This window comes from Prionailurus viverrinus, chromosome X (assembly GCF_022837055.1).
Source record: "Prionailurus viverrinus isolate Anna chromosome X, UM_Priviv_1.0, whole genome shotgun sequence".
Classification (NCBI taxonomy): domain Eukaryota; kingdom Metazoa; phylum Chordata; class Mammalia; order Carnivora; family Felidae; genus Prionailurus; species Prionailurus viverrinus.
Window position 1 is genome coordinate 51,816,147 of NC_062579.1, and position 25,861 is coordinate 51,842,007.

General features: G+C 40.3%; 1 protein-coding gene across 1 annotated transcript in view; it reads left to right on the forward strand.

Annotated features, from left to right (window-relative positions):
* The window catches only part of IGBP1 (immunoglobulin binding protein 1), a 33,935-nt gene extending 8,549 nt beyond the window's left edge, over nt 1-25,386 (forward strand). The window contains exons 3-6 of the mRNA XM_047844443.1: nt 921-1,116; nt 8,701-8,780; nt 9,452-9,564; nt 24,895-25,386. Of these exons, the coding sequence (XP_047700399.1) occupies nt 921-1,116; nt 8,701-8,780; nt 9,452-9,564; nt 24,895-25,040 (535 nt within the window). The 3' untranslated portion in view covers nt 25,041-25,386. The remainder of the gene's footprint in view (nt 1-920; nt 1,117-8,700; nt 8,781-9,451; nt 9,565-24,894) is intronic.
* Nucleotides 25,387-25,861: the final 475 nt, after the last annotated feature.

A 25,861-nucleotide genomic window follows, 5' to 3' on the forward strand; every position in this document is an offset into this window, starting at 1 on the left:
TGGCATGGCTTGCTTCCTTAGTGAAGTCTTTGCTCAGATGTCACCTCTTCCTGATCACCTTGTATATAATAGCAGTTCTACTTCTATGCCATCATTCTGTTCACCTTACCTTGCTTTTTGCTGCTGCTTCATGGCACTTATCACAACCTGACTCATCATCTCTTTTTGTCTGCTTCCACTAGAATGAAAGCTTCAGGAGAGCAAGGACTTTGTTGTATACACTGCTGTATATCCAGCACTGAGAAGAGTGCCTGTCACACAATAGGTACTCAGTAAATATTTTTCAGATGAATGATAGATGACATGTAGAATGTATCCTGAAAAAGGCAAGCAGGATGGTTGTGAGTCTTTATATTAGGCACCTGGCTGGGTCAGATGGTGAGTTTAAGCTCCATGTTAAGCATAAAGCTTACCTTTTAAAAAATGTGATAGTGTAAATAAAAGTACTTAGTGTAGCACCTTGTACTTGAGAAAAATATAATAGAGTATTTCCTTGGTTCAAACCATATGATTCCCTTAGCAAAAGGATGAGCCAGAAGAGCTGGGACTGTTTTGCAATCTGTGACTCCTTGAAGTGGTACTTCCCAAGTGGACATTGTTTGATACTAAGTATCTAACCTAGTAAGCCTTGAGCTTCCACCTGGAAGATGATGGGAGGAGTTGCTCAGATCAGGTTATATCTGTAATTTTCCAGCTTTAGAATGTATTTCTGAGCCCCTATTCATCCATTCCTTGCCTTGCAGTCTTGAGGGAACTGCCCTGGTGGTGAGTTCTGGGGTATAGAATCTGTATTTTTGCCAAAGGGGAAACCGGCATACTCACTGCCTGGTCATCAGCAAAGGTAAACTCTTATTGTGGCCTCCTTTGATGGAATAGCGCTCTATTTTTGAGTTCATGGGTAATGCTTTTCTGTGCAACAGATACAAGCAGAAGAAGGAGGTGGAGCATAGGTTGTCCGCACTGAAATCTGCTGTGGAAAGTGGTCAAGCAGATGATGAGCGTGTTCGTGAATATTACCTCCTTCACCTTCAAAGGTGGATTGGTATCAGCTTAGAAGAGATTGAGAGCATTGACCAGGAGATGAAGATCCTGAGAGAAAAAGACTCCTCAAAACAGGTAAGCCTGGTCACTGCCCATATAGCTCAAAAAGCTGTTAGAGATTTGGACGTTCTACAGGAGAGTAATCGAATTAAAATCCTTTTAAGTCTCCATAAAATCATTGTTCTTCTTAAGATTAGTGGAGAAGGCTGAAGATTCACTAGGCGTAGCCTTCTCTCTAGCTTACAGTGTTGTTTCCCAGGGATTTCTAACCTGTAAAACACTTCTAGCCATTTGTAATTTTGTGACATGCCACAGGTAGGGAGACTTCTTTAAAGTAAAAATTGGTTTTGGCCATGAGAGGTCATGACTGCCTAAGGAATGCACAGGGAGGTGGGCCTTTAAAATCTGTGTCTGACTGTAATAAACAAATCAGAAGAGGGATGGGATGGGAACTGAGAAGGAAAGTAGCACTGGAGGAGAGAAAGAAAAGTGTAGGAAGAAGATCAAAGGAAAGATCAGGAATATATTTAGGTTTGGGGAGGAATCCAAATTTAACCTTAGACAATGATGCTCTCTTACACCCTTAGATCTCCCAAGTAGGAGACACAGAAGGACATTTCCATGCACAAAATACTGGGTGTAGTGATAAAACCTGATGTAAGGCAGCTTTGGCCAACTTTGAAGATCATCACCGTGTTTTAGAGCTGCTGCTTCAAAAGATTAGGCTCCTCTGCCACTTACTTTTTGGTTCAAGATACAAGCATGGATTGAGTTGAATTTATCAGCTAGTCGCAAGCATTTATTTCAGTCCTCAGAGAAACCTCTTCCAAATTGAATTTGTGCTAATTATTAGCCCAGGAGCTTATGCCTCCAGGTAACATCAACCTAGTTCCTCATGTTAAACGATCAAAGAATAAACAATATTCTAAGACCAGGAGGCCACTTGAGCATCTCTAGATGAATGGTTTTCAAGCATTTTGAGGCTGGACTCTTCTGGATCCTCTCCTGCCCCCTTCGTTGTTGTTGTTGTTGTTGTTGTTGTTGTTGTTAAACACTCCCTTATTTGGTGTTGGGATCAGCTCTGGAAGTGATGGACGTAAACCCAAGTGAACACCTTTTCTCTGACCATACTTTGTTTCAGTATGCTCGGTACAGCTGAGGTTCCCTGAAACATTGTTATACGACACTGTATGAAAGTTACTAACACAGTCTTCCCCCCTTGCATTTAGGAAACCGTCTTCTAAAAACCTGGAAGTTCTTGACAGTTAATTGCATAGTTACATTGGAAAGGGTCTTAATCATTCAACTTTAGCACTGAAGGCCAGGCTGAGGAAAGGGACTTCAAAGTCAGCTTGAGGGATTTATCTGGAACATGGAAAAAGCCTTTGGAATCTCCTTCTTTAGAGGGAAATATTTTTTTTTTTAATAATGCAAATCATTTTATTTTTTTTTTCAGTTTCTTTCCTTTTTTTTCAATATATGAAGTTTATTGTCAAATTGGTTTCCATACAACACCCAGTGCTCACCCCAAAAGGTGCCCTCCTCAATACCCATCACCCACCCTCCCCTCCCTCCCACAACCCATCAACCCTCAGTTTGTTCTCAGTTTTTAACAGTCTCTTATGCTTTGGCTCTCTCCCACTCTAACCTCTTTTTTTTTCCCTTCCCCTCCCCTATGGGTTTCTGTTAAGTTTCTCAGGATCCACATAGGAGTGAAAACATATGGTATCTGTCTTTCTCTGTATGGCTTATTTCACTTAGCATAACACTCTCCAATTCGATCCATGTTGCTACAAAGGGCCATATTTCATTCTTTCTCATTGCCACGTAGTACTCCATTGTGTATATAAACCATAATTCCTTTATCCATTCATCAGTTGATGGACATTTAGAGTCTTTCCATAATTTGGCTATTGTTGAGAGTGCTGCTATAAACACTGGGGTACAAGTGCCCCTATGCATCAGCACTCCTGTATCCCTTGGGTAAATTCCTAGCAGTGCTATTGCTGGGTCATAGGGTAGGTCTATTTATAATTTTTTGAGGAACCTCCACACTGTTTTCCAGAGTGGCTGCACCAATTTGCATTCCCACCAACAGTACAAGAGGGTTCCCGTTTCTCCACATCCTCTCCAGCATCTATAGTCTCCTGATTTGTTCATTTTGGCCACTCTGACTGGCGTGAGGTGATATCTGAGTGTGGTTTTGGTTTGTATTTCCCTGATGAGGAGCGACATTGAGCATCTTTTCATGTGCCTGTTGGCCATCTGGATGTCTTCTTTAGAGAAGTGTCTATTCATGTTTTCTGCCCATTTCTTCACTGGGTTATTTGTTTTCTGGGTGTGGAGTTTGGTGAGCTCTTTATAGATTTTGGATACTAGCCTTTTGTCTGATATGTCATCTGCAAATATCTTTTCCCATTCCGTTGGTTGCCTTTTAGTTTTGTTGGTTGTTTCCTTTGCTGTGCAGAAGCTTTTTATCTTCATAAGGTCCCAGTAGTTCATTTTTGCTTTTAATTCCCTTGCCTTTGGGGATGAGTCGAGTAAGAGATTGCTACGGCTGAGGTCAGAGAGGTCTTTTCCTGCTTTCTCCTCCAGGGTTTTGATGGTTTCCTGTCTCACATTCAGGTCCTTTATCCATTTTGAGTTCATTTTTGTGAATGGTGTGAGAAAGTGGTCTAGTTTCAACCTTCTGCATGTTGCTGTCCAGTTCTCCCAGCACCATTTGTTAAAGAGACTGTCTTTTTTCCATTGGGTGTTCTTTCCTGCTTTGTCAAAGATGAGTTGGCCATACGTTTGTGGGTCTAGTTCTGGGGTTTCTATTCTATTCCATTGGTCTATGTGTCTGTTTTTGTGCCAATACCATGCTGTCTTGATGATGACAGCTTTGTAGTAGAGGCTAAAGTCTGGGATTGTGATGCCTCCTGCTTTGGTCTTCTTCTTCAAAATTACTTTGGCTATTCGGGGACTTTTGTGGTTCCATATGAATTTTAGGATTGCTTGTTCTAGTTTCGAGAAGAATGCTGGTGCAATTTTGCTTGGGATTGCATTGAATTTGTAGATAGCTTTGGGTAGTATTGACATTTTGACAATATTTATTCTTCCAATCCATGAGCAGGGAATGTTTTTCCATTTCTTTAAATCTTCTTCAATTTCCTTCATAAGCTTTCTATAGTTTTCAGCATACAGATCCTTTACATCTTTGGTTAGATTTATTCCTAGGTATTTTATGCTTCTTGGTGCAGTTGTGAATGGGATCAGTTTCTTTATTTGTCTTTCTGTTGCTTCATTGTTAGTGTATAAGAATGCAACTGATCTGTACATTGATTTTGTATCCTGCAACTTTGCTGAATGCATGTATCAGTTCTAGCAGACTTCTGGTGGAGTCTATCGGATTTTCCATGTATAATATCATGTCATCTGCAAAAAGCGAAAGCTTGACTTCATCTTTGCCAATTTTGATGCCTTTGATTTCCTTTTGTTGTCTGATTGCTGATGCTAGAACTTCCAGCACTATGTTAAACAGCAGCGGTGAGAGTGGGCATCCTTGTCGTGTTCCTGATCTCAGGGAAAAAGCTCTCAGTTTTTCCCCGTTGAGGATGATGTTAGCTGTGGGCTTTTCATAAATGGCTTTTATGATCTTTAAGTATGTTCCTTCTATCCCGACTTACTCGAGGGTTTTTATTAAGAAAGGTTGCTGAACTTTGTCAAAGGCCTTTTCTGCATCGATTGACAGGATCATATGGTTCTTATCTTTTTTTTTGTTAATGTGATGTATCACGTTGATTGATTTGCGAATGTTGAACCAGCCCTGCAGCCCAGGAATGAATCCCACTTGATCATGGTGAATAATTCTTTTTATATGCCGTTGAATTCGATTTGCTAGTACCTTATTGAGAATTTTTGCATCCATATTCATCAGGGATATTGGCCTGTAGTTCTCTTTTTTTTACTGGGTCTCTGTCTGGTTTAGGAATCAAAGTAATACTGGCTTCATAGAATGAGTCTGGAAGTTTTCCTTCCCTTTCTATTTCTTGGAATAGCTTGAGAAGGATAGGTATTATCTCTGCTTTAAACGTCTGGTAGAACTCCCCTGGGAAGCCATCTGGTCCTGGACTCTTATTTGTTGGGAGATTTTTGATGACTGATTCAGTTTCTTCGCTGGTTATGGGTCTGTTCAAGCTTTCTATTTCCTCCTGATTGAGTTTTGGAAGGTGTGGGTGTTTAGGAATCTGTCCATTTCTTCCAGGTTGTCCAGTTTGTTGGCATATAATTTTTCATAGTATTCCCTGATAATTGCTTGTATCTCTGAGGGATTGGTTGTAATAATTCCATTTTCATTCATGATTTTATCTATTTGGGTCCTCTCCCTTTTCTTTTTGAGAAGCCTGGCTAGAGGTTTATCAATTTTGTTTATTTTTTCAAAAAACCAACTCTTGGTTTCGTTGATCTGCTCTAGTTTTTTTAGATTCTATATTGTTTATTTTTGCTCTGATCTTTATTATTTCTCTTCTTCTGCTGGGTTTAGGCTGCCTTTGCTGTTCTGCTTCTAGTTCCTTTAGGTGTGCTGTTAGATTTTGTATTTGGGATTTTTCTTGTTTCTTGAGATAGGCCTGGATTGCAATGTATTTTCCTCTCAGGACTGCCTTTGCTGCATCCCAAAGCGTTTGGATTGTGGTGTTTTCATTTTCGTTTGTTTCCATATATTTTTTAATTTCTTCTCTAATTGCCTGGTTGACCCACTCATTCGTTAGTAGGGTGTTCTTTAACCTCCATGCTTTTGGAGGTTTTCCAGACTTTTTCCTGTGGTTGATTTCAAGCTTCATAGCATTGTGGTCTGGAAGTATGCATGGTATGATTTCAATTCTTGTAAACTTATGAAGGGCTGTTTTGTGACCCAGTATATGATCTATGTTGGAGAATGTTCCATGTGCACTCGAGAAGAAAGTATATTCTGTTGCTTTGGGATGCAGAGTTCTAAATAGATCTGTCAAGTCCATGTGATCCAATGTATCATTCAGGGCCCTTGTTTCTTTATTGACCGTGTGTCTAGATGATCTATACATTTCTGTAAGTGGAGTGTTAAAGTCCCCTGCAATGACCACATTCTTATCAATAAGGTTGCTTATGTTTGTGAGTAATTGTTTTATATATTTGGGGCTCCTGTATTCAGCGCATAGACATTTATAATTGTTAGCTCTTCCTGATGGATAGACCCTGTGATTATTATATAATGCCCTTCTTCATCTCTTGTTACAGCCTTTAATTAATTAATTAATTTTACGTTTATTTTTGAGACAGAGAGAGACAGAGCATGAACGGGGGAAGGGCAGACAGAGAGGGAGACACAGAACCGGAAGCAGGCTCCAGACTCTGAGCCATCAGCCCAGAGCCTGATGCGGGGCTCGAACTCACGGTCTGTGAGATCGTGACCTGAGCCGAAGTTGGACGCCCAACCGACTGAGCCACCCAGGCGCCCCGACAGCCTTTAATTTAAAGTCCAGTTTGTCTGATATAAGTATGGCTACTCCAGCTTTCTTTTGACTTCCAGTGGCATGATAAATAGTTCTCCATCCCCTCACTCTCAATCTGAAGGTGTCCTCAGGTCTAAAATGAGTCTCTTGTAGACAGCAAATAGATGGGTCTTGTTTTTTTATCCATTCTGATACCCTATGTCTTTTGGTTGGCACATTTAGTCCATTTGCATTCAGTGTTATTATAGAAAGATATGGGTTTAGAGTCATTGTGATGTCCGTAGGTTTCATGCTTGTAGCGATGTCTCTGGTACTTTGTCTCACAGGATCCCCCTTAGGATCTCTTGTAGGGCTGGTTTAGTGGTGATGAATTCCTTTAGTTTTTGTTTATTTGGGAAGACCTTTATCTCTCCTTCTATTCTAAATGACAGACTTGCTGGATAAAGGATTCTCAGCTGCATATTTTTTTTTCTGTTCATCACATTGAAGATTTCCTGCCATTCCTTTCTGGCCTGCCAAGTTTCAGTGGATAGATCCGTCACTAGTCTTATCGGTCTCCCTTTATATGTTAGAGCACGTTTATCCCTTGCTGCTTTCAGAATTTTCTCTTTATCCTTGTATTTGGCCAGTTTCACCATGATATGTCGTGCAGAAGATCGATTCAAGTTACGTCTGAAGGGAGTTCTCTGTGCCTTTTGGATTTCAATGCCTTTTTCCTTCCCCAGTTCAGGGAAGTTCTCAGCTATTATTTCTTCAAGTACCCCTTCAGCACCTTTCCCTCTCTCTTCCTCCTCTGGGATACCAATTATGCGTATATTATTTCTTTTTAGTGTATCACTTAGTTCTCTAATTTTCCCCTCATACTCCTGGATTTTTTTTATCTCTCTTTTTCTCAGCTTCCTCTTTTTCCATAATTTTATCTTCCAGTTCACCTATTCTCTCCTCTGCCTCTTCAATCCGAGCTGTGGTTGTGTCCATTTTATTTTGCAGCTCATTAATAGCATTTTTTTTAGCTCCTCCTGGCTGTTCCTTAGTCCTTTGATCTCTGTAGCAATAGATTCTCTGCTGTCCTTTATACTGTTTTCAAGCCCAGCGATTAATTTTTGACTATTATTCTAAATTCACTTTCTGTTATATTGTTTAAATCGTTTTTGATCAGTTCGTTAGCTGTTGTTATTTCCTGGACGTTTTTCTGAGGGGAATTCTTCTGTTTCGTCATTTTGGATAGTCCCTGGAGTGGTGCGGAACTTCACGGCACTTCCCCTGTGCTGTCTTGAATAACTTGCGTTGGTGGGCAGGGCCACAGTCAGACCTGATGTCTGCCCCCAGCCCACCGCTGGGGCCACAGTCAGACTGGTGTGTGCCTTCTCTTCCCCTCTCCTAGGGGGGGGATTCACTGTGGGGTGGCGTGGCCCGTCTGGGGTACTTGCACACTGCCAGGCTTGTGGTGCTGGGGATCTGGCGTATTAGCTGGGGTGGATAGGCCAGGTGCACGGGGGCAGGAGTGGCAGGCTTAGCTCGCTTGTCCTTAGGTGATCCACTTCAGGAGGGGCCTGTGGCAGCGGGAGGGAGTCAGACCCGCCGCCGCCGGAGGGGTGGCTCCGCAGAAGCACAGCGTTGGGTATTTGCAAGGATGGAGCAAGTTCCCTGGCAGGAGCTGGTTCCCTTTGGGATTTTGGCTGGGGGATGGGCGAGGGAGATGGCGCTGGCGAGAGCCTTTGTTCCCCGCCAAGCTGCACTCTGTCGTCCGGGCTCAACAACTCTCCCTCCCATTGTCCTCCAGACCTCCCATTCTCTGAGCAGAGCTGTTAGCTTATAGCCTCCCAGATGTTAAGTCCCGCTTGCTGTCAGAACACACTCCGTCCGGCCCCTCTGCTTTGCAAGCCAGACTCGGGGCCTCTGCTTGGCCAGCGGGCCACCCTAGAGGGGAATATTTTAAAGACAAATGATTTTTTACTTTTGGCGAGATGATTTCTGGGAGAACTTTCTTTTCCTCCCTTTTCAGCAAGGTACTCAGGGGAGCTAAACAGCCTCCACCATTAGTATTCTGTTGTATCTTAGAGACTGATAAATAGGGAGTGGGCAACGTTTGAATCCACGGCTTTTCAGGCACCTGAAGCCTTAAGAGCCTGTATCATGGGGTAAGCAGAATGGCAAATGTGTTTCTGATAATGAATTTCCTTTCCAGGTACCAACTTCTTACTCACCTCGTCAGGACAGGCCTCCAATGAAACCCTTCATTCTCACTCGGAACATGACCCAAGCAAAGTAGGTAGTACTAAAAAGTGGGTTGCCTTTAGGCACCCTGCTTTTATGGTTCAATTACAGTGCATGTTAAAAGACCATGTCCTCATCTGTGGTGGCTGTTCTTTCATCAATACGATGTTACCTCTAATATTTTCTATATGTCTGTCTTCATCAGACATATCACTCAAACTCAAGCTTAAAAGTAGGCTCAAAAGAAAACTAACAAAAATAAAACAAAGGAAAGGAATCTGGTGGAGAATTGTACACTTCAATTGTTTCCCATTGCCTTCAGCTACAGTTTTCAAAAGGACATATTGGCCTGTTTCGGATTTAATTCTGAGTTCTTGAAAGAAGACACTCTTCCATTGGGTGGCAGGAAAGTCTCCTTTCCTCTGTGTACTGTGCAGACCCACCAACTATAAATACAAAGCATCTGCTTTGTGGACACTGGCCTCTGGGATTGCTTTCTGAGTGATGATCCTGAGCTATTTATCTTCTCGTGAAAGCTCTTGACTATAATGCCCCTTCCTGGATGCTTCTTGTTACATATCCTCCAGTTTACATAGCTCCTCAGAAGATAGCTGGGCAGGGGAGCCAGGATGAAATAAACGCAGCCTTTGTCACTAAAGAGAAGAGGCTTTTTAGTAGTGCTGTGCGTGTTTAGTTTTCTAAATGTGGTGTGATTCTTGCAGAGTATTTGGAGCTGGTTATCCAAGCCTGGCATCTATGACAGTGAATGACTGGTATGATCAGCATCGGAAATATGGAGCATTACCAGATCAGGGCATAGCCGTGACAACACCAGGTATGAAGGGGTAGGAGGAAAGCAGTTATACTATTATTGGTCCCTTACTCCCTAGCAGTTAAATTCAGACCAAGTATTATTGCCCTTTAGGAGCAGAAGGAATCTGAACAGAGATTCTAGGCAATATTTTATGTTATTTATTATTAAGATAAATAGCAGATGATTTGGGAAAGATGTAGGGAGCAGCTGTATGATTCTGGAATCTTTCCAGATGTCATGGCATAAAAACAGACTGAGCTCTAGATAGCAAAACCAAAAATCCATGGACTGCATTTGCACCTCTGGTAATGGCAGAGTAGGTTGTATCAGGCCAATCCCTCCCACAGATAATAATTACAAACTGAAGGAAATAAAACCTCTACCTAAAGGAACTAGAGAGTGACCAAAAGCAGACATAGACTGGAGAGTAGTCAACACTTAGAAGAAGGGAATGGTACTTGGAATTTCTTGAAGACAGGGAGTTTGACTTACTGTATTCTTGGTGTCCAACTCGGTAATTAGATCACAGTACATACTTGGAGTCATCTTTGGAAGGGAGAGGTGGAGACGGGTGTCCCTATAAAGATGGAAGCAACATGGTATATTAGAAAAAGTGTGGACAAACCTGGGGTAACCAATTACTCCTGCTACTTAATAGATAGGACATCACCTAGCCCCTCTGAGCCTGTTTCTTATATCATTTGATCCTCTTAACAACGCTATGAAGCAAACATCCTTATCCCCGTTTTAGGATGAGGAAATGGTGTCTGAGAACTGACGTACCCAAATGCAACATAGCTAGAAAGTGGCCAGGCTAGGATTTGAATTCAGGTCTTAAAACCCCCAGTTCCAGTGCTATTTCCACTATAGCACAGAGAAGAGAAGAGAAGAGAAGAGAAGAGAAGAGAAGAGAAGAGAAGAGAAGTCATTTGAAAGGGTTTCCTGTTTCTTACATCTTCTCACCCACTGGCAGTCTGCAGTTACTGTGATGTGGGGGTAGGTGAAACTTGGATAGAAACTTACAGCCTTACTGGTTGAGGAATGAGAGAAATGACTTCAAGGTGACCATAGCAACTGAAAAATGAGATGATATCTCATAAAGGAGAGAACCTCAGAGGAGGAGCCCTGATTCTCTGTATAAACCTTGCCCAAATCTCAGGCTGACACCTAAGCTATGTGTGCCCAGGATAGATTCCAAGCGCTCTAGATAAGCCTAAAGTAACAATGGAGGATTCAGCTGCTGCCCAGTGCAGAGGAAATAGAATTTGGAATTTTGGTTCTAGACAAATGAAGTGCCTGCTAAAATGAAACAGAACTCAGAATCTCTACAACATACCATTCACAAAGTCTGGGATTTAATTCCAAACTATTATACATAGAGAGAAACAGGAAAATGGGACTTCTGCTCAAGAGGAAAAGCAATCAGTGGAGACAAACCCCAGATGACACAGATGCTGAAATTAGCAGACAGGGACTTTAAAGCAGCTTATTTACATGTTCAAGAACAGGGGAAAATATGCTTGTAATAAGTGAGAAGATAAGAAGTCTTAGTAGATAATATCTATTATCCACTAACTTTGTATTTACAAACAGTACCTGCTACCCAGAGACAAGTATTAATGTAGCCCATATGGACTCTTGAACCCTCTTGAGATTACAACATACATGCTCCTAAATCATTGTGGTTGGATTTTCAAGTATCCTAACTTGTTCCTGGACATGTAACATGTTGATAAACCTCTCAATTTTTAGCAACATATAGAAACACTTCCAATCAAAAACACTTCACAAGTTCTACTTTGTGTCAGCCATTGCTGACATTCTGTCCCTAGAGAATACAGTGATATCTGGTGTGTTGCAAGCTTTCAAGATAGCCTGAACTTTAAAAAGTTGGTCCATTTAGTTGTATCCAATGGATGTAGATTTGCCTCCTAGTTCACTTTGTGTCAGGAGCTAAAACTGTGAACCTAACTTTCTGTTATTGGTGAGTAATAACTAAAAATAAAGATTTTATTTTCATGCTCAAAAAAAAGAAAAGAAAGGAAAGAACTCTCAGTGGAGAAGTGCGAACTATACACAAATTCTGAAACTGAAAAATACAGTATCTGAAGTTTACAAACATTGGATAAGCTTAATAATAGCAAATTGGCAGTGACAGAAGAAAGTGTCAGTGAATTTGACAATAGATTAATTCCAATTAGTCTGACAAACAACAAATTGGAAAAAAAAAAAAAAGGTGAACAGAGCCTCTGTGACCTGTGGAACAAGGTTAAAAGGTCCACGATATGTACAGTTGAAATACCATTAGGAAAGGAGAGAGACACAGAAGGGGCCAGGAAAAAATTTTTTTGAAGAAATGATGGCTGAAATGTTCCCTAAATCAATGAAACACAAATTTACAGATTCAGAAATTGTATCAAGCCCCAAGCAAGTTAAATACAAAGAAAGCCACACATAGGCACATCATTGTCAAATGGCTGAAAACCAAAGGAAAAGAGAAAATCTTGAAAGCAGCCAGGGATAAAGTACACATTACATTTAGAAGAACAACAGTAGGAGTTGTTTCTGACTTCCCATTAGAAGCAGTGGGAGCCAGAGACAGTGGAGCAACATCTGTAAAGTTTTGGGGGAAGAGGAAGACCTGTCACTCCAGAATTTTATACCCAGTGAAAATATACATCAAAATGAAGGCATAATTAAGGCATTTTCAGATAAGGCTGAAGGAATTCTTCACCAGGAAACTGGCATTATGAGAAATTCTGAAGGAAGTTCTTTAGGCTAAAGGGAATGATACCAGATGGAAACTTGGATATTCAAGGATAAGGTGCAGCAGAAATGGTAATTATGTGGGTAAATACAAAGGACTATCTCCCTCCCAACTTTTTGAAAGGGCTTTTTGAAAAAAGGCTTCCTTAAGGCAAAAATTATAATAGTGTCCTGTGGGGATTATAATGTATGTAGATGGAATACATATGATGGCTATAGCAAAAAGAACAGAGTAAATGGGATCTTGTTTTGTGAGATTCTTCTGTTTTATGTGAAGTGGTACATATTATCTATTGCTGTGTAACAGGTTACTGCAAAATGTAGCAACTTAAAATAATAAACATTTATTGTCTCACATATTTTCTGAGGGTGAGGAATCCAGGATCAACTTTACTGGGTGACTGACTTAGGATCTCTTGAGGTTGCAGTCAGGGTGTCAGCTGATATGTAAGCTATACAGTCTTCTGAAAGCTTGACTGAGGCTGGAGGATCTGCTTCCCACTCATGGACTCATCATTCATGTGGCTATTGGCAGGGGGCCTCCCCTTGTGGTTCTCTGAGGTTGCTCACAGCTAAGAGCTTCCTTTCCCCAAAGCAAATGATCTGAGTGAGAATGACCAGGACAGAGTATCCTCAGTATCTTATATAACTGAGCTCATATATATATATAAGATATATATATATATATATATGATATATATATATATGATATATATATATAATATATATATATATATATATATATGATATATATATCTTATATAACTGATCCTCAGTATCATATATAACTTATATGACCAGCCTCAGTATCTTATATAACCTAACATTGGAAGTGACATACCATGACTTCTGCCATGTTCTGTGGGTCACATAGTATGGGAGGGGACTACAGAAAAGCGTGAATACCAGAAGGCTGAGACAGATAGAGTCCATCTTTGAGGCTGTCTCTGACATGGTTCAGTATTAACTCCAAGTACACTGGGAAGTTAGGAAGGAATATTGTATTACCTAGAGCAACCACTTAAAAAATAATGGATCAAGAGAATGAGAAGACAAGACACAGACTGGCAGAAAATATTTGCAAAAGACAAATCGGATAAAAGACTCTTCTCCAAAACATACAAAGAATTCTTAAAACTCAACAATAAGGAAACAAATACCCAATTAAAAAATAGGCAGAAGACCTGAATAGACACCTCACCAGAGAAGATCTACAGAGGACAAATAAGTATACGAAAAGCTCAACATCATATGTCATTAGGGCATTGCAAATTAAAACAACAGTGATACCACTACACCCCTAGAAGAATGGCCAAAATCCAAAACACTGACAACACCAAAAGCTGACATGGGTATGGAACAATGGGGACTTATTCACTACTGATGAGGATGCCAAGGGGTACAGCCACCTGGGAAGACCATTTCTTACAAAACTTAAACATGCTCTTACCAGACATTCCAGCAATCCTGCTCCTTGGTATTTACCCAAATGAGTTGAAAATTTAGGTCTACATAAAACCCTGCACACAAGTGGTTATGGCAGCTTTATTCATAATTGCCAAACTTGGAAGCAACCAAGATGTCCTCAGTAGCTTGAAAGGATAAAGTGTGGTACATCCAGACAATAGAATAGTATTCATTGCTACAAAAAAAAAATGAGCTTATCAAGCCATAGAAAGACTTGGAAAAACCTTAAATAACATATTACTAAGTGAAAGAAGCTGGTCTGAAAAGGCTACATGCTAATCCAATTCCAACTATATGACTTTCTGGAAAAGACAAAACTGGAGAGACAGTAAAAGGATCAGTGGTTGCCAGGAGTTAGAGGAGGAAGGATGAACAGGTGGAGCACAGAGGATTTTTAGGGCAGTGAAACTATTGCATGTATACTAGTGGATACATGTCATTGTATACATTTTTCCAAACCCACAGAAGGTACAACACCAAGAATGAACTCTAACATAAATTATGGACTTTGGATGATACTGATGTGTCTGTGTAGATTTGCTGATTGTAACAAGTATTTTACTCTGGTGCAAGATGCTGATAGTGGGGGAAGCTATGCCTCTGTGGGGGCAGGAAGTATATGGCAACACTGTGTATTGTTTGTTTTTAAAAATAATGCAGATAGACAAAGCTATAAAGTCAGTGGAGAAATTAAAAGAGAAGAAAGCAGAAAAGAACAAATAGAGAAACAAACAAGAAAAATAGATGCGGTGAACAGAAAACCAATAGCAGAATAATAGATCCCATTCCAGTAATATCAGTAATTAGTCTTACTTTAAATGGAATAAACCTCCAAATTAGAAATCAGAAATTGATTTCAGATTCAGCCACATGCTGTCTACAAGAGATGCATTTGATTTTATTAAATGTTTATTTATTTTGAGAGAGGAAGAGTGAGCACATGTGGGGGAGGGGTAAAGAGAGAGGGAGACAGAGAATCCCAAGCAGGCTCTGCACTGTCAGCACAGAGCCCGACACAGGGCTTGGTCTCACAGTTCGTGAGATCACAGATCATCAGATCATGACCTGAGCCGAAATCAAGAGTCAGACAGTCAACCAACTGAGCCACCCAGGCACCTCAAGAGATGAATTTTTTTTGATTTTTTTTAACATTTATTTATTTTTGAGACAGAGAGAGAGAGAGAGAGAGCATGAAGAGGGGAGGGTCAGAGAAAGAGGGAGACACAGAATCTGAAACAGGCTCCAGGCTCTGAGCTGTCAGCACAGAGCCCGACGTGGGGCTCGAACTCACGGACTGTGAGATCATGACCTGAGCCAAAGTCGGCCGCTTAACTGACTGAGCCACCCAGGCACCCCAAGAGATGCATTTTAAATGTAAAGGCACAGATTGGTTAAAAGTGAAAAGATGAAAAAGAATATACCATGCTGACAGTAAGCATAAGAAAGCTGTAGTAGCTACAGTAAAGTCAGATAAAGTAGACTTCAAGACAAAAGGTGTTACTGGATGTAAACAAGAACATTTCATACCAATAAAAGGGGAAATTTATCAGGAAGATCTAGCAGTAATAAACATCTTCATGTCTAATAACAGGCTTTAAATTACAAGAATTAAAAATTGTCAGACCAAAATGGAGAAATAGACAAATCTACACTCATAGTTGGAGATTTTAATACTTCTCTGTAACTAATTGAAAGAATTACTAGACAGAAAATCAGTAAGGATGTAGATGATCTGGACAACACTAGCAGCCACCTTAACCTGTTTTATATTTACAGAACAATAAATCCAACAATTGCAAAATACACCATTTTTCAAATGCACATGGTACATTCACCAAGAGATGATATTCTGGGCCATCAAATAAGTCTCAATGTTTTAAGGATTGAAATCACACTAAATATGTTCTCTGACACAATGGAATTATCAATAACAATATACCTAGGAAGTCTTCAAATATTTTTAGACTATAGTTGTTTTTTTTTCTTAATTTACATCCAAGTTAGTTAGCATATAGTGCAACAATGATTTCAGGAGTGGATTCCTTAATGCCCCTTACCCATTTAGCCCATCCCCCCTCCCACAACTCCTTCAGCAACTCTCTGTTTCTTTATATTTAATATATATAAATTATAAAATATAAATCTATATTTAATGTGTATATATATCTTAAGATCTTATATATATCTTATATATATTTGTATATATATAAACAAAAAGTAATGTTTTTATATTATTTTTGCTTCCCTTATGTTCATCTGTTTTGTATCTTAAATTCCTCATATGAGTGAAGTCATATATTTGTCTTTCTATGACTAATTTCACTTAGTATGATACTCTCTAGTTCCATCCACGTAGTTGCAAATGGCAAGATTTCATTCTTTTTGATTGCTGAGTAGTATTCCATTATATTATATTATATTATATTATATATACCACATCTTTATCCATTCATCCATTGATGGACATTTGGGCTCATTCCATATTTTGGCTATTGTCAATAGCGCTGCTATAAACATCAGGGTGCATGTGCCCCTTTGAATCCACACACCTGTATCCCTTGGATAAATACCTAGTAGTGCAATTGCTGGGTCGTGGGGTAGTTCTGTTTTTAATTTTTTGAGGAACCTCCATACTGTTTTCCAGAGTGGCTGCACCAATTTGCATTCCCAAGAATATAGGTTTTTTTTTTAATGCTTATTTTATTTTTGAGAAAGTGAACACGATGTGGGAGGGGCAGAGAGGGGGGACAGAGGATCCAAAGTGGACTCTGTGCTGACAGCAGAGAGCCTGGTGTGGGGCTCAAACCCACAAACTACGAGATCATGACCTGAGCCAAAGTCAGACACTTAACAGACTGAGCCACCCAGGCACGCTCCAAATATTTTTTTTTTAATATTTATTCATTTTTGAGAGAGACAGACAGACAGACAGCATGAGCAGGGGAGGGGCAGAGAGAGACAGGGAGACACAGAATCCAAAGTAGGTTCCAGGCTCTGAGCTGTCAGCACAGAGCCCAACACGGGGCTCAAACTCACGAACTGTGTGTGAGATAATGACCTGAGCTGAAGTTGGATGCTTAACCGACTGAGTCACCCTGGCGCCCCTCCAAATACTTTTTTTTAATTTTTTTTAATGTTTATTTTTGAGAGAGAAACAGAGCATGAGTGGGGGAGAGGCAGAGAGAGAGGGAGACACAATGTGATGCAGGCTCCAGGCTCTGAGCTGTCAGCACAGAGCCCAAAGTGGAGCTCGAACTCACAAACTGAGATCATGACCTGAGCCGAAGTCAGCTCAGCTGACTGAGACCACCCAGGTGCCCCTACCCCTCCAAATATTTTTAAATTAAAAAGCATGCTTCTACATAACTCATGGGTCAAAAAAGAAATCACAAAGAAAGTGAGAAAATATTTTTAACTGAGTAACAATGAAAATACATTACAATTTGTGGCATACAACTAAAGCAGTGCTGACTGGGAAATGTAGGACTTTTAGTGCTTCTGTTAGGAAAAAGAGAAAGATAAAATTAATCACTTATGGTTCTACATTAAGAAGTTGGGAAAAACAAGAACAAAAGAAACCCAAAGTAAATAGAAGAAAAGAAAAAATAAAGACATGGAGAATCTAGAGGTGGTGGTGGTGATGCACAAAGGTCGCCCGTATGTGTACCCTCATGGCCTGGCGGTTTTGCTCATAGGTACATACCTGAGAGTAATGAGACTGTATGTCCACAAAAGGCTTGTGCAAGAATGTTCAGAGCAGCATTATTTGTGATACCCCAAGCTGGATACTTCTCAAATGACTTTACATAATAGAATGGATAAAGAAATTCTGGTGTGTTGACATAACAAAATATTGTTTAGCAAAAGTTAAACTAACTCTAGTTTTTGAGGTATCAGTGGCAAATATGGCAGAATTTTGCAAATGTAATTATGAGTGAGACAAGCCGGACACAAAACAGGATATACTATAGGATTCCATTCATATAAAGTACACAGGCAGGTGAAACTTGTATATGCTGGTCAAAGGCCAGCATAATGTTTACCCTTAGTGGGGGATCATGAGTGGAATTGGACCTAAGGGGGACTTCTGTGGAGTTAGTGTTTGCATCTAATCTGAGTACCGATTACATGGATGTGTTCAGATGTGAAAATTTTTTGGGCAATGCTATGTTTGTGTCTATGTGTACATGTATGTTTCAATAATAACACACCAAAAAAACCTCATGAGCAACATTTTCAATAAGCCAGGCGACAGCACATCCCCATGAACTTCACAAGAAAAACAGTAAGGGCGAGTCACTCATAACCACAAGATGAGCATGTGATTGGCATCTGTGTAGGAGAAAGCAGGAAGCATTGACAGATCATCTGAAAGAGCTGACAAACAGCAGAATCCCCAAACAGCAAACAAGTACTCACTAAGCATGTGGCAGTCCAGTTTAAGGACAGCAGTTGAAATGGGAGGGGTTTTTCACTCCAACAAAAACTGGGTAGAAATAAGCCATACAGAGAAAGATACCATATGGTTTCACTCTTATGTGGATCCTGAGAAACTCAACAGAAACCCATGGAGGAGGGGAAGGAAAAAAAAAAAAGAGGTTAGAGTGGGAGACAGCCAAAGCATAAGAGACTGTTAAAAACTGAGAACTGAGGGTTGATGGGGGGTGGGAGGGAGGGGAGGGTGGGTGATGGGTATTGAGGAGGGCACCTTTTGGGATGAGCACTGGGTGTTGTATGGAAACCAATTTGTCAATAAATTTCATAAAAATAAAATAAAATAAAATAAAATAGGAAAAAAAAACTAAAATTTAAAAAAAAAAATTAAAAAACTGGGTAAATACAAAGGACCAGAGGGTCCGAAAGATATGGAGAAGTCTAATCTTCCATGAACTCTTGAAAATGACCCAGCAGATCTTGCTTCCAAGACAAGGTCCCACACTAAGGAGAAATTGCTGACAGTAACATTGAAACTGAGTAGAACAGGGACCATAAAGAAGGAAAGAGAGGGGCACCTGGGTGGCTCAGTCGGTTAAGCATCCAACTTCAGCTCAGGTCATGATCTCACGGCTTGTGAGTTTGAGCCCTGTGTCGGGCTCTGTGCTGATAGCTCAGGGCCTGGAGCCTGCTTCAGATTCTGTGTGTGTGTGTGTGTGTGTGTGTGTGTGTGTGTGTGTGTGTGTGTGTCTGCCCTCCCCTCCCCCACTCACACTCTGTCTCTCAAAAATAAACATTAAAAAAAATTTTTAAAAAAAGGAAAGAGAAGGGTCAGATGAAAGTGGGAGAGAGGACTGGAGCCAAGAACTCCAATGAAGCAAGAGTCATCTTATCTCTTTAACGTACATACAAATAGCAGAAAGGGAGCCTCCGTGAAGTGAGAAAAGCTACCCTGAACCATACTTTCTGAAAGTTCAGGAAAGCTTATTACACGTAAGAATGAACAACAGATGGTGGTGATGGTTGCACAGCTCTGAATATCCTCAAACCACTGAACTGTACACTTTAAATGGCTGAGGTTTATGGTATGTGAAATCTGTCTCAATAAAGCTGTAAAAAATTTGAACACAAAATTATCAAGGTCAGATCCCACACAAAATTATTATAAAGTTGGGGGGGGGGGGTAGAATCAAAAGCATTCCATAAAGACACACTCAAAAAAACAACAAATCTAAAATATATGCTGTTTTTAAACATTTAATATATTTTTACTGCTAAAAAATATATACTGTTTGAAAATTAGTTGGAAGGCATTAGGAAAACTGTATAAGACACAGGAGAACCATACAAATCAGGATTCATAAAACACAGAAATGCGGTGACAACTTGGGAGACGTAAGAATTATTTCAGAAGTAAAAGCTAGACCAGAAACAAGCAAGAATGGGTGAACAAATGCCTTACTAAGGTAAAAAAGAAAATGTTTTACATAAAAAACAAAGATAAATAGGACTGGGGGTTGGGGGAAAGTGGCCAGTGTTAAAGATAGCAGAGAAGACCTGGCTTATGGGTAATAGGATTATCTACAGAAGAAAACCAAAGCAAGGAGAAAGAATAAATGCCAAAAACTAATGTTAAGGAAACTTTCCTGGTGGTAAAAAAAAAAAAAAGATACAATTTGATAAAGCACACCGTGTACCTGAGGCTGACAAGAAGACATGTCATAATAAAATTACTAGACTTTAAAGAAGAGGAAAAAATGCCTTAGACATTTCAGCAAAAATAGCCTGTGATTTTAAAGTCTTGTGACACCAGCGCTTTTATGCCAGAATAAAATGGAGTAACATATGTTTAACATACTCAAGGGGAAGAATATGAGCCAAGGACACTATATCAGGTAAAACTGTTAGGTATAAAGGGTACAGACATTTATCAACATAGAGGAGCTCAGGAAATACTTACTGTTCCCAGGATCCCTTCCTAAGGAATTTACTAGAGAATGAGCTTCAGATAGCCAAAATGATGAGAAAGACCTCAACTAAGTACTGGTGGTGAGCACTAGTTACTTGTAGAACCAAGACTAAATAGGGGTTAACAGGGAGACAGTAGAGTATGTAATGTTTATATGTTCAGTGCTCAGATAATGTAGATACAGTACAACTATTTTTTTTAATGGAGAATTGGGGAAAGCATATGCAAAAAATAATGAACTGTTGTCAGCAATTACATTGGTGACAACATTCTAAGACTGTGTGTGAAATAATGTGAGTAATTATGAGATAGTCTAATTCTATCATCTTCTGTCTTTGAAAAGTAAGACTTTTAGTGTGGAAGAACACAGATGAAATTCAAAAAAGTTTAAGTTAGAAATAAAGTGCTGAATAGGAGCTCATGAGAAATTTTATTTATAAGTAAATACACGCATACAGCTTGTGGTCTTGAAATACCATTCTCATTAAAAGAAACCATGATGTCTTAGAGAAATAGCTAATTCCAAGTCTGGGGCAGGAAATGTACAAGATGAGCTGGAAGCATCTTGTTAGAAAGATAGGGAAGAGGGGCGCCTGGGTGGCTCAGTCGGTTAAGTATCTGACTCTTAATTTCGGTTCCAGTTGCGATCTCACAGTTCGTGAGTTCAGGCTCTGTGCTGATGGTGGGGAGCCTGCTTGGGAATTTCTCTCTCTCCCTCTCTGCCTTTTCTCCCTACTGCCTCTAAATACATACACACATGCATGCATACATACATACATACATACATCCTTAAAAAAAAAGACACGGAAGACATTTTGAAAGACAACTAGGCTCCTATCAAAAGGACTCAGAAGCCAATTTGAAAGTTTCCACTAGCCAGAGACAGTTTGGCTTCAAAAAGGGTAATTGTCAGTAGCAACAAGCACAACCAGGGCACAAATTTGGGTTTCTAATATCATTCTCTAATTTTAAAAAACCGGAGCCCAGGGCGCCTGGGTGGCTCAGTCAGTTAGGCGTCCGACTTTGGCTTAGGTCATGATCTCACAGTCAGTGAGTTCGAGCCCCGCGTCTGGCTCTGTGCTGACAGCTCAGAGCTTGGAGCCTATTTCAGATTCTGTGTCTCCCTCTCTCTCTGCCCCTCCCCTGTTCATGCTCTGTCTCTCAAAAATAAATAAACGTTAAAAAAAATTTTTTTAAACCAGAGCGCATTAGAGAAATGGCTGCTTCTAGGCTGAGGCAGAGAATAAACAAGATGACCCTGAAGAATCTTTTAGTACTAGAAAATGAAGAAGGACTCAAAAAACAAAACAATTTAAGTATGTTAATGGACACAAGGGCCAGCTGAAAGAACTCTTGCTGGCCAAAACTGGAAGAATTTGAGCGGGAAAATAACAGTATTGGATTACCAAAAAAATATATAAATATCCTTAAGTCTATAGCAATAGAAATAAATGATGACATAAATAAATGGAGAAGAGACAGGAAAGTGCTACATAATTTGTGTATATACTCCTGTCTCAAAGACATGGAGCACAACTCCCTCTCCCCTTTAAGTATGGGCTGTTTAGTGACTTCCAAAGACTACAGTGTGGAAGGGGACTGAGAGACTTCACAGTTAGGAACCTTACAAATGCTGTCTTATTCAGATGATCCAGGTTAATTAATATCAACAGTGAGAAGTCATGTTGATGGTTGTGTAGCCTAGATTTGATGTGATGAGAAGGGTGCTTCAGCCTTTATGATATTCTCTTCCAAAACCCATAACCTCAGTCTAATTAGGAGAAAAACATCAGGTACCCCTAAATTGAGGGACATTCTGCAAAATATCTGATCAGCACTCACCAAAACTGCTCGGGTCCTCAAAAACAAGGAATATCTGAGAAATTGTCACAGCCAAGATGAGACTAAAGAGACAGAGGACTAAATGTAATGTGGCGCTCTGGATGGGATCCTGGGGCCAAAAAAGGACACTAGATAAAACCTCAGGGAAAAAGTAGTGTAAGATGCTAATCATAGGGGAAATTGGGTACAGATGTATAGGAATTCCATACTATCTTCTAAATTTTTCTGTAAATATAAAACTATTCTATTAAAAGCTTATTTACTTATTTTGTAAGAAATCATTGCAGTGGGTTAAAACCCATCAAATATGTTGGGGCGCCTGGGTGGCTCAGTCGGTTAAGCATTCAACTCTTGATCTCAGCTCAGGTCATGATCTCAGGGTCGTGAGTTCAGACCCCACATTGGGTTCCGCACTGGGCATGAAGCCTACTTAAAAAAAAAAAAAAAATATATATATATATATATATATATATATATATATATATATATATATATTTAAATCCATGAGTCATAATTATATTTTAAAGTAGAAATTGTTCAATTTCAGAAGATGATAAGGAACCAATTGATTACCTTCGCAAGTGGTAAACAAAGTGAAAGAAGCATTTACATTGTCTTTTTTTCTTGAGTAACTACATAGGAGATGAGGGGAAGCCTGTCTTCATAAAAGCATTCTAGTTAATAAAAAAGAAATGTTAAAATGAGGAGTATCAACTTTTTGAAACCTCCAGAAAGTCAGTGAGTCCAGGCATCAAGTGTCAATTGCTAACATCACCACACATGAGCTATAGATGTTATGCGCCACCTGATGAGGGAATACAGCACCAGCTGGAGTCATGTGGAAGGGCTCAACCCTGAGTCAGATCAAGCCTCTGTATCCACTTGCCAATGTGCAGAAATACAGAAGACCCTGTTGAACTGCAGCACAAGTACACAGCAAAATCCAGATTTGGGGAAACTATACAGGTCAGATGCCCCAGTTTCTTCAATAGATAACTTGTAAGGAAAGAAAAGGATGGAATTGGTGCCTGTAGATTAAGAAGATCACAAAACATTTTTATTTTTTTGACTGCATATTTTTTTAATGTTTTTATTTTTTATTCTTGAAAGAAAGAGTGTGAGTGGGAGAGGAGCAGAGAGAGAGGGAGACACAGAATCCAAAGCAGGCTCCAGGCTCTGAGCTGTCAACACAGAACCCGACGAGGGGCTCGAACTCACGAGCTGTGAGATCATGACCCAAGCCAAAGTTGGATGCTTAACTAACTGAGCCACCCAGGTGCCCTGATCGGAAAACATGTTTAAATAAGACTAACCTTAAAAACATTACGCTTAAGCAAAAGAAGGCAGACACAAACACCGTATAGTGTTTGATCCCGTTTATGTGAAATTTCCAAAATAGGCACATCTATAGAGACAGAAAGTAGATTGCTGGCGGCCAGGGGCTATGGGGAGGGAAGGAAAGGGAATCAACAGAACGTGGGCACAAGGGATCTTTTTGAGGTAAAGGAAATCATTTCTCGCTGATAGTTTCACAACTCTGTACTAAAGATCATTGAGCACAAAAATGTATAAGTGGACAACTCTGGTGTCTAGGGATGCACACTTGGGTAGTAAAGCTATAATAAACTCCAGGAAGTTATTACTATAAAAGTTGATTTAGTGGTTACCTTTTGGGAGGAGAAAGGGGGCATTCCTATTTGGAAGATGCTCCTGAAGAAGCTTTTGGGATAAGTACAGAAGCTCTATTTCTTTTCTTTTTTAAATGTTTTTATTTTTGAGAGAGAGAGAGCATGAGCAGGGGAGGGGCAGAGAGAGAGGGAGACAGAATCTGAAGCAGGCTCCAGGCTCTGAGCGGTCAGCACAGAGCTCAGTGCGGGGCTTCAACTCACGAACTGTGAGATCATGACCTGAGCTGAAGTCGGATGCTTAATCGACTGAGCCACCCAGGTGCCCCCAGAAGCTCTATTTCTTGGCCCAAGTGGAGGCTACAAAGGTATAGCCTCCCTATAAAAACTTAAAGTTATATATATTTTTGTGTGATTTCCAGTATCTTTTATTTTACAATAAAAAGTGTTAAAAAAAAAAAAAACATAGATCAGATTGGAAGAGATTAGATTCCCATGTATTTCATTTGTTATCATAGTAATGAGCATCTTTCTCGTGGGCGAAGTCAGGGTAGCCAAGAAACGCTCCTTTACCTCGCAAAGAGAAAACACAATTAATGCAAAAGAGGGATGTAGCAGTTGGTTTAATTTCTTTTGGGTGTGCCTTTTGGATTTCAGACCCTGTTCCAAACAAGTGTCAAATAGCACAGATACTCGTTTCTGGTAGGTTCAACTGCCCTGTGATTTACAATTTGACACACACACGCACACACACACACACACACACACACACAGAACTGTAGAACTGTAATAAACTGGATGGAGGAGAAAAAGTCACCTGAAGTCCCTCCTTCCAGACATACCATAAATCAGTAAATCATAAATATTTTTTACTTTAGTGTTTTTGGCTTGCTGGGGTTCTGTTGGGCAGTTGGTGTTTTTGGAGTGTGTGTGTGTGTGTGTGTGTAAGGGGTGGTGTTTGGCCTTTTCAGCAAGAATTCTTTCCCAATATAGAACTGATTTTGAGAATTCAACTGTTATGTTTTTGCCTTCTTGTGAAAACCACTCAGTGCATCGTTTCTTATCTGTCATTTAACATGTCACTGATTAAGTAATAGAAGTATCCTCCGAGACTCTGCTGGCCCTGGGGTAGGCAGCTAGGTACTAGTCCTTGTTCTCATTTTGGGCAGCTGTGTTCAGCGTGGAGCCGAGGCTCCTGACATTCCCTCAGTTCCTCACCCCTGCTTTCCCATTTTTCCACTCTGGCAGAGCTCAAAAGAACTGCTCAGGAACATGAAGATCAGGAACAAAAGGAGGAAGAAGATGATGAACACACACTCCACAGAGCTCGGGAGTGGGATGACTGGAAGGACACCCATCCCAGAGGGTATGGCAACCGACAGAACATGGGTTAGTCTTCCCACAACAAGACGGGACTACAGGGACTCACACCTTCTGCAACAAGGAAAGCCGTGTTGTCTTCCTCTCCCTGGACTCCTGCTTCAGCTGTGTTCAATGAAGGAAAAGATGTTTAATCTTGCTTTGTGTTCAATAAAGTGTCAGCCAATTTAAGTATGTATTTGTACTTTAGGTGATGAGCCAGCAATCTTGTTTTGGCATTATCATCCTCATCATGGTGTATTTCCAATTTCTTAAGTAGAAAGACAAAAGTACTGAGAAATTGCTCTGTATAATCAATGGCTGTATGAATTATCTTTAAAAAAAATAAAGTCCCTTCTATTACAGGAGCCTGTGCAGAAATTGAGGTATCAGGTTTTTTTGTTTTTTGTTTTTTGTTTTTTTGAGGGGGAGAGAGTCAACTGTGGGTCCCCGGGCTTCTGAAGGGGATCCTGGTCATCTTTGACGTGGGCAGTGACTTTCCCAGCATCAAAACCACCCAGATGAGCTGGCACTTGCTTTCTCCTTCCTACCGTAGCACTGTGAAATAACCCAACATGACTTGACAAGGGGCAGGTGTGAAAGCTGGGACTTTCCCTGCCTGAGACACAGCACTGTGTTCAGGAATTATTAGAGCTATAAATGAATGGGCCATAACAGTCCTGTCTACCTAGTCTTCCTTGCCTTGACTGGTAGAAATGAGGGAAGCAGATAAGGTGCTGTGAGAGTCATCCTTGTGTACACGGCTGGTGCCGGGGCCTTTACTCTCCTGGAACTATTTGCCGGAACCCTTAGGGTAAAGAGCAGCTCAGGCTGTAGCCCAGCTCTTAAGTGGGCT